At 59.5% G+C, this 9,371-nt stretch overlaps 2 protein-coding genes across 2 annotated transcripts; both read right to left on the bottom strand.

Annotated features, from left to right (window-relative positions):
* Positions 1–3,262: 3,262 nt before the first annotated feature.
* LBRM_19_1000 (putative kinesin) lies at positions 3,263–6,556 on the bottom strand (the record flags this gene model as incomplete). The annotated part of the gene is made up of 1 exon (XM_001564146.1): positions 3,263–6,556. One exon carries the CDS (start codon positions 6,554–6,556, stop codon positions 3,263–3,265), a length of 3,294 nt encoding a protein of 1,097 aa, XP_001564196.1.
* A 1,700-nt stretch (positions 6,557–8,256) lies between these two features.
* Positions 8,257–9,339, bottom strand: LBRM_19_0990 (putative U3 snoRNA-associated protein UTP11; the record flags this gene model as incomplete). The annotated part of the gene is made up of 1 exon (XM_001564145.1): positions 8,257–9,339. The coding sequence occupies one exon, from the start codon at positions 9,337–9,339 to the stop codon at positions 8,257–8,259; it is 1,083 nt and encodes a 360-aa protein (XP_001564195.1).
* Positions 9,340–9,371: the final 32 nt, after the last annotated feature.

The raw sequence follows: 9,371 nt of genomic DNA, 5'->3' as shown, positions 1-9,371 counted from the left end.
GTTGCTCCGTGTCGACATCAGTAACACGACGGCTTCACAGAGAGAGGGAGGGGAGAAGGGGGGGGGGGAGAACTGCGCACGTGCGCGTATTCAGCTTTAGATCTAGGTGTTGAGAGAAGAGAGAGACCAGAGGAAACGTGAGCTGAGGGGAGTGAGGAAAAAGGGCGAAGGCCGAGTCGACAGCGAAGGGGAGAGAGCAAAGGAGAAGCAGAAGAAGAGAATCGAGACACTGGCCAGCTACGGCAACGTACACTCAACACGACGCAGGCAGGAGAAAAAAAAGAGAGGGAGAGAGAGAGAGCCCCACGCGTCTGCTGCAGACCCCTCGCGTATCCCTCCGGGTTGATCGGCCCTTTTGTTGTTTGGCTTTGCCCCCTCTAACTACCACTAGCGTGCGTATACCTGTTTTCCTTTCTGTTTCGCTGGCTCTTGTTTGAGTGTGTGGTGGGCATGCCATTGGAGAGACCGACCGATGACATCGCAGAGGCGATGCCAAAGCCAACATGGAGGCAGGGTGTGGGGAAGGACAAGTTGCCCGGTGATACAGCATAGACGGCGACAGAGAAGGGGGAGGGTGGAAGAGGAGAGGTGACACGTGCAAGAGAGGCATTAGAGAAGGCGTTTCTTTTTGTTGTTGTTGCATAGAAAAGTCACACCAACAGCGCCTGTGCGCGGCAAAGTCACCCTCTGGTCAACGACCCTGCTTCATGGTGAACCGTGGGGCATGCAAAACTTCACTGGATGCATCACTGAGCGCAGACCCCAGTGAGGAGGGCGTGCTGGCGCAATGCAGTGCCCCATTGTCACGAAATGCAGAGCGCTTATCACGTGTGTGGATCAGCAACACTGAGATCAGCAGAGTCGCCTTTCAGTGCTTCTGAGCACGTTCGTTTTACTCTGCTTTTGCCGACGAGTTGTTCTTTACCGCGGCCAGCAGGCGCAATCGCATCCACCAATAGAGACGTATGAAAAGTGCGAAGGAGATGTGGGGTTTGTGTGCTCACATGCTCTCCCTGAGCACTTTCAGGGCGTTTTGTTTCCTCTTTCGTTGGCTCCTGCCGAGAACCGTTCGAGTACAAAACGAGAGACAACACTTGAAGCTGAGCTGGGAGAATAAAGAGAGGGCGGAGTTGGTGGTGCGGCGGCGGCGGCGGGTAAAAGAAGAGAGACAGGAGGAGCTCCCCACCCAAAGGTAACACGAAGAGACCGCGTGCGAATCTGCGCAGCATCGAGTCCCATCCCAAGCAGAGACGCAGACCCCCCCCCCCCCACACACACACGCACACACGCATGGGTTTTCTTTTCTATTTCCTTCCTTCGCCGCAGTCACCGTCTCAGCGTGAGGAAGGCTGGGCGGACAGTGGATAGACCGAGGGGAGGAGGGGGAGACTGCCTCGTACGAGGCAGGGACAAAGCAAGATGAAGCGGGATGAGGGAGGAAGGGGGGGAGGGGGGGGGGAAGCGCCAGCAGAAGGGAGGACCATAGGAACAGTAAAAACACGCCTATACAAGCGCCTCACGTCACCCTCACCTGTCGACGCAAGTCCCAGTAGAGCAAAACGTTAAGGAGATCGGTGGCAGAGGTGCGGGCTCAGTAGCGGACATCAAAGAAGCCAGACACACAGAACACACCCACAGCCACAGGTAGCAGCGTCACTCAAGAGAACAATTCACTTCTCCAGCGTGTCCCCCCCCCTCACTACGAGCCAGTCACACCCGAGACGCGCACACCACCACAGCCCATCGATGCCGCGCTGTTGCACTGCGGCTGAACCTCGGGTTGTCTAGGACAATCCGTCCTGCCGTCGGATCGGGCCAGCTTCAGGCCAGGGTCCCGCCTCCCCCCTGGAGACGCTGCACCCTGCCTCTATGCCGTGCCTCGCCCTCAGTCGCTTTAAAGCCGCCGCACCCCATCGCATGGTGCGGCGACTATATACCTCGGAGTCTGGAGGGCTCGACGGTGCGATTCGGGGCGCCCTCGTCCTGCTGCCGGCATCTGCGGCGCATCGGCCCACCCGGTCGGATGGCAGAGGTGCCGCATGCTTCGCGCGCACACGCAAGCGGGGCCGATTCGTATGGACGCCTTCGCGCCACGCTCGTCCACCACTCCTGGCCCTCTCCCCTCTCACCTCTCCATGACACGCGTGTGGATGCGGTGCACCGTGCCAGCGGTGGTGAGCAGTGCGTGTGCATAGTCCTCCCACCTTCGGATCCCGGGGCCTGCATCAGCACGACGTTGCAGCCCTGAGTGGTGGTGGTGGGGGGGGGCTCGCTGTCTGCAGCTTCCGTTGCCGACGATGCTACCCAGGAGGGAGGAGGGGAAGGGTGTGTCTGGATGGCCTGCCCGCATGCGCCACGACACAGGTGGGACGCTGCCACGAGTCTGTGGCGGCAGAGGCCCCTGCATAGGCGTGTGCCAGCGCACAAAGAGACTCTAAGCGTCCCCCCCTGAAGAGAGACGGTGAGTAGCGATGAACGTCTGGCGAGGAAAGTGCATGGGGTAAGAGTGCGATGTGTTTTGAGGGTGTAACGACCTGCGAGTCTCGTGCGGCATATAGGGCACAACGCCGTGCTCGACGGCCTCATGGCAAACACTGGCGAGGGCAGGGGATTCCGTGCGAGTACCCCAGTGTTCTCGAGTCCGTCGGCAGCGCGCCATCTGCACCCCCGTTGATGTCACTGCGAGGCACCGGGCGGGTCAATGAGGTGGTGGAAAGACGGCGCAGAATCGCCCTCGACAGGGCCGAACAAAAGCCACACCGGGGCGTGCATGGCGTGGCCAATGCAGAAGGATGGGCCCCGCCATCTCTACAAGAGAGACACTCCCAACGCGAAGGAACACGATGTGGAGAGGGGGTGAGGGAGGACAGCATGCGACATGTGAGGACCGCATGAAGCGAGGTGCAAGTGGAAATCGGGTGGAAGCGAGGGGGGAGGGGGGAGGAGACGCAGACCGAGCCGATCCCGGCAGGGGGGGGGGGAACAGAGGGCGAAGAGAGAGAGGAGGAAAGGATGGGAAGGGAAGGGTGGCCAGTGCGGGGCAATAAGACCCAAGCAGAGGCAAGCAGTTTGGGGAGAAGCACGTGCCAGCGAAAGGACCAAAAGAACGATCAGAGGACAGGCTGCGTGCGTAAGAGTGGTGGGCGTCGACAATGATGGTAGGGTGGAGGGCAACGAGGGGCAGAGCGGAAGACCAAAGCTAGGAGACGCACGGTGGGTAGAGGGGTGGGGGCATAAGTTGCTACGGCTGCGCCAGCGGTACTTACATGGGGACAATGTGGTTATGAGGAGGGGGTGTGCCCTCCGGTCGTGGCGTGCTGTTATTGCTACCGTCAGTTGCCTTGGCACGGTCGATGCGATCCTTGATGTCCCGCTCGAATCGCTTCAGGCTACGGCTCTGCTCATCATAGGCACGGCGCGCCTTGGATATAATCTGGTTAATGCGCGCCGCCTGCAGCCGCTCCTTCTCGTCCAGCTCCTGCAGCTTCTGATCAAAGTCGGAGCGGTCCATGAAGGCCATTTCTCGGATCTTCTGCCGGAAGTGCATGTAGTCTCTGTCGTAGAGCAGCGCGCGCAGCTTGTGCAGATCCGCCTCAAGCTCTGAGGACTTGTTTTCCCAGCCGGAGAGAACGGCGTTACTCGCAGTAACGAGCTGCTCCTGTTGCTGCATCAAGCCGCGGATCTGGTCTTGGTACTCCTTCTCCATCTTACCCTTCTCGTCGTTCAGCTTGTCGATTGCGCGCTTCGCATCATCGACCTCGTTGCGAACGAGTCTTGCCTGGCGATCTTTCTCCATCAGGTCCGATTCGCGGCGCAAACGCTCGTTCTCCAGTTGATTCTGCAGGCGAGCGCAGTCGCTATCCCTGCTGCGCCTCAGGTGATCCATCTCGTCCTTCAAGCGTGTCGCCTCACGCTCATGCATTTCCTGAAGCTGGCGCAGCGCGTCAACAGACTTGTGACGGTCTCCGATGTCGCCATCTAGTCTGGCCCGCAAGCGCTCGATCTCCTGCTGATACTCGTGGCGCATTCGCTCCTGTGCGACCTGCATCCGCTGCTTCAACTGCTCCTTTGCCTCCTCGCTACGCTTGAGCTCTATTTCACTAATCTCGCGGCTGCGTTGCAGGCGCTCCTCCAGCTGCGCGATAGCGTCACGGTGGCGATCAAGAAGTTGCTGCTGCTGCGCTGCGTTCTCGTCGGACGCTTCCTTCAGCCGCGTGCAGAACCGCTCCGCCTGCGCTGCCAGTTTCTCTTCGTGAAGCCGCTTCGTCTCGCGCAAGTCGTGCTCGCGCTCTCTTAGCATCTTCTCCACAGCGGCAGCCGACTCAGTGTTGGTATCTAGGATGTCTTCGCAGGCGCGCTGGAGAAGTGTCTCCTTCTCCCTCACAAGCGCCATAACGATGTCTATGTCGTCAAAGTGAGGGAGCACTCGGTGGTAGAGGCTCACTCCGGTGGCGACGACAGCCAGTCGAGCCTCCTGCTTCTGCAGGGCTTCCCTCATCGCCTTGAGAGACTCCGACTCGATCGTCGCAACGCGGCGCTCGAGCTCAGCCTTTAACTCAGCAACCGTCATCTGCGCCTTGTCCAGCTGTTTGCGCAGGTTCTCCTCCTTTTTCGCTCGTTGCTGATCCTCCTTGGCGCGCGTCGTCGGGTCCAGATACCCCTCGGCGAGAGTCGGATCAGCGACACCAGCAAACTCCAGCTGTGCCCGCAGTCCCGCTATGATGCGCTCCTGCTCATCACACTTTTTTTCCGCCAGGTGAAGCTTCTTCTCTAATCCACGCACATACTCGTTCGTGTAGTTGCTGCCACCCGCCTCCTTCAGCCGCAGCTCCAGGTCCGCCACCTGCGCGCGCAGCTCGCGAAGCTGCACGACCTGCGGATCCTCATTTTTCTTTACCCAGTTGATGATGTTCTTTGCTCGTGACGCGTAGCGAATGGTCTGGCGCATCTCGTCGAAGTTGATCGAGTGCGGCGAGATGGTGGCCACCATCGAGGTCTGGCTGTTGCCGCCAATCGAGTCGCTCAGCACCCACGTCAGGTTCGAGTCGCGGTACGGAATGCTAAGGCCGCCCCCCTTGTTCTGCGACAGGTCCGCCAGACGGTCAATCACGCGGCCCAGCACCGTGAGCGACTGGTTGATCTTCACCCCGTCGTGGAACTCATCGCCCTCGGCTCCAGCGGCGCCGGTGCGCTCAGACCCCGCAAGGTCCACCAGGTTCAGCTTGCTGCGCATCTGGAACGCGTTGTCGGAGTCGTCCATCGACAGCTGCACAATGTTGAAGGTCAGGATGGCGTGGCTGCGGCTGCTGCGGTCGTTGAACTTCGTCGCAGCCGTGTGGCGCTCCTGCATGCCCTTGCGAATCACGCGGGCGACGTCCTCTTCCCTGGACACCATCTTCCACGTCAGCCCTTCGATGAACGGGCCGGAGTTGGGCGAGTTACGAATTCTCAGGTCCGTGTTGCGCTGCGGCCGGATAAGGTCGAACACCTTCTCGTTGTAGATCTCGTAGTACGACACCTCCACGCGGTACGTGAAGTCGGAGTCCTTGGCGCGCTTCGCACGGAGGCCGTCGAACAGGTCCATGCACGCGCGCGGGATGATGCCTTGCAGCTCGTTCGGGTCTAGTCCCGTCTTGTCCACCACGTCGTCGCCGTCATCACTCTCAAACGGCTCTACCGCGCCGTCAAGAGGGGTGCTGTTCTCCGTGCTCGCCGCGCTGACGAAGGAGCCTTTTCGAGCGCGAATGTCGCTCGTGCTCGGCGCGTAGCCGAGCATCGTGAAGGTCTTGCCGCTGCCCGTCTGCCCGTAGGCGAACACGCACCCATTGTATCCGTCGAGGGTGTTGCCCACGATGGGCTTGCCGACGTGCGCGTACACCTGATCCTGCCCCGCATACGGAGGGTGGCTGACATTGGCGTCGACCATCACTGGTGCCGAGCCGGCGCCGTCGTACGTCTGAGTAGCGGGTGGAGCCGCATCCCCGTCGAGTGTTGCGCGGGCGCCGCGGCGAACGGAACCGAGCACCGGCTGCCCTGCGACGAGCGCCTGCGCGCGAGAGCGAGGAGCAGAGTTCATGCCACCGCTGAGGAACGTGTCCACCTTGTTGAGCAGCTGCCCCTCACCCTTTTCAAAGACGGACCAAAAACAGCGCGTAAAGGGGTGCGTGGTGAGGGGACGAAAGCCGCGCGAGGGATCCAAGATGGTCAGCTGCGAGGGGTTCTGTGCATCGATGCGCACAGTGCTGTGCGGCGTCACCTTCTGCGCAATTTCACGCTCGCTGAAGGGGCGGACGCGGATGTACACCTTCATGGCATTCGACGGCGTCTGCGCCGCCGGCATCGCGTACTCGCCGGTGTGGCTGTTCCCGCCATTACGAGCTCGACGAGCGCTCGACGCTGCCGAGGAGCGCTCGCGGGTTGGCGTGGCGTGTGTAGAGGTCGATGAGGACACGGAGCGTGCCGAAAATGTGCTTAGGCGTCGGCCAGGCCGACGCGTCGACGTTGTGCCAAGCGGCGAGCTCTCATGGAGTGAGCGGGCCGACATGGATCCGCTCATGGCTTCGTACTTCAGCCTTCAAACGCAGAGACGCTGAGGGCTCTCTTTCAGTGAGTGAGTTGGTGGAAATGCGCAGGCTTAAGCTGATCGAGAGAAGCAGACCAAAAGGCGGGGAAGCAGCTCGAGCCCTAAAGTCGAATTTGTGGGAGAGAAGATGACAGAGGCAAAAAAAAAGAAGCCAACTGAGCTCTCTGACACACTGAAGTGTCTGATTACTGAAGCAGTGCTCGAACCAACACAGAGAGAAAGAGAGAGAGAGACAATCGCGAGCGACAGAGAAAGGGGGTGATGGGAGAGAAGGGTCGGGGACCAACGCAGAGGTTGAGGAAGAGGAGGGAAAGAAGAGCGCCGGCAAAGCACAGTGATGTGTATGTATGTGCGGAGCAGAAGCAAGACACGAAGAGGGAAGAGCGTTCAAGAGAGGCAAAAAATGAGGCTCAATGAAAGGGAAGACGGGGCGGGGGAGACAGAGCAGCGATACCCAATAGCAGTACAGAGTCTAGAGATGCGTAAGACAACGACGCGGTGAAGATAATAGCTTTGAAGGGAAAGGGGACTATGGCGACACACACACACACACATATATATATATATATATATATATACGTCACCTCCTTTTCGCTGCCAGACCTCGCTGCTGTCTGCCGTGTTGCAACCTAACGTGATGGCTCGGGTGCGCGTCTGTGTGCAGGTGTGGGTGTGTGAGGTGAGAATATCAAGCCCCTTGCTTGTTGCTTCCCCACCGCTCAAGTGAATGACGGCGATGAGAGAGGGGAGGAGTGACGAGAGGGGGGAGGCAAATAGGATAAGGAGAGGGAGTAGTGGTGACAGTGGTGGTCAGGGGAATTGGCTACGTTTCAGGTGATTACCCCTTTTTCCTTTGCGTAGCATCGTCCTTGTTCTACGTGTGGCTTCGCTCCTTGTTTGTCGGTCCACTACGGCCAGTGGATGTCCGTTGTGCGTCAACGTCGTATGTGCCATGAATTTGAAGGTGAGAAGAGGTGGAAGATGCGAATAAAATGTCGCGAACGTTGTAAGAAAGGCGCCCGTTTCAGCATCGCCCGACAGGAGAAATAAGGGAGGGGGTAGGAGGAGAAGCGTTCATGATGGGCTACAAAGAGGAGCAACTGAAGGTGAGCATAAAGCAGCTCGCTCATGTGTTTCTGCCCGCTTCTTGCATTCCATGCCGGCGAAGGAGGTGTCCGCTGAAAGCGCACCATGGCGACGCTGACGGCTACGACAGAGGCACACGCGCGCCCCCCCCCCCCCGCCACACACATAAAAGGGCTACAGCGCCTGTGCGCGCTGATCGTTCTTCTCGCATGTCTCGCACCGAGGGGTGCTCTGCAGAGTTAATGCACCTCGCAAAGAGAGGCTACGGCCATGTGGTGCAACGCTGCACAGGTGATTGTCTCTTCCTCCCCCTCCTCCGGTTTCCCTGAGGCTCCACTGATGCAGAGCAACACGGGTCGTTTCTCATTCGTTCCTTTGTCTTCGCGCTTCGTTAAGAATAACTCTGAGTATCACACATCGCTTATATTAATCGGTGGAGCACGAACAGACACATGGAAAGCCAGAGGACCAAGAAAACAACAAGAACAGCCAAACCAGCTAATGGAAAGCCTCCGAGAGAGTGCAGCTGCCAGACTGCCTCCGAGGCGTACCCATCGTGTCTCAGGTGCAGAGCATCGTGTAGTTCCTTAGCGTGAGCGCCGCGTCGCACCGGGCTTGAAGCGGCTCTCGCGCCTCTGCTCCATCTGCCGCTTGATGCCTTGCGACTGCTTGCGGATGCTCTTCGCCAACGCAGAGAGGCTTTTACTACGCTGCATGCGCTGCCCGACCTCGCGCACGTGCCGCGCCGTCACTATCGCCGCCTGGCGCTCTTGCTCGCGGCGCCAATCAAGCAGCCGTGTGACCTCGTCCTGCGCCGCCTCCTCATGCTCGCCGTCGTCGCCTGAGGCCTTCTTGGATGAGGAGCCAATCACCTCGCCCTCGCACTTCACGTTGTCCAGCAGATCGGTGAATCGGTACTGCTTCAGCTCTTTCTTGGCCTGTAGGCGCTCCACGAAGACGGCCCGTGTCTCGGCTGTAGCATCAGCACCACTGCGGTGCATCTTCTCCTGTACCTCGCGCCGCTCTTTTCGTTTCTGCGCGGCTGACTTGATGTGGTGCCCACCACTCATAAGAATCTCTTCTGGCAGGACCATTTTCTCCAGAACACTGATGCGTCCGCGCACCGCCGGGTGCTGCCGCATCATCTCCGGGGTCGCATCGAAGTGCTTGAGTGGGTTGAAGCTGCGGAACTCGTCCTCGGAGTCGACAAAGATGATGTGCTTGTTCTGCGGGGCACTTGATGTCAGCGCTGCCGCCGCCTCCTCGTTGAGCAGCTCGGTCGCCCGCTGCTGGTCGGCCTGGGCTTTGAACTCGAGGTACCGCACATTGAGCCGATTGTGCTCGATCGTTTTTTGCATATCCTTCTTCCTGTCCGATTCCACTAGTCGAACCCGGCGCTTCTTCATGCGGCCACTCGCCACATCCATCACCGCCTTAGTCATGCCAATGTTGAACTCATCCGGGTTGCGCTGCGCGGCGGCGCGCTTGACGTCCTGCAGGCGGCGCACCTTAACCTTACGCTTTTTTGTGCGGAGCACATGATCCTTGTGCTTCTCCAGCTGGCCGAGGTGTTGACGCGACTTGGGCTGCGACCGTTCTTGGTGGGTCTTGCGCTTGAGGTGCTTGCCGAGCCCGCTGGCCCCTGGGTTTCGGCCTTTACCCTTCGTCATTGCGGACTAGTGTGTACTGGATGCCTGCGGGT

This window comes from Leishmania braziliensis, chromosome 19 (genome assembly GCF_000002845.2).
Source record: "Leishmania braziliensis MHOM/BR/75/M2904 complete genome, chromosome 19".
Lineage (NCBI taxonomy): Eukaryota > Euglenozoa > Kinetoplastea > Trypanosomatida > Trypanosomatidae > Leishmania > Leishmania braziliensis.
The sequence above is the reverse complement of the archived record's forward strand: the minus strand, read 5'-3'. Positions and strand labels throughout refer to the sequence as shown.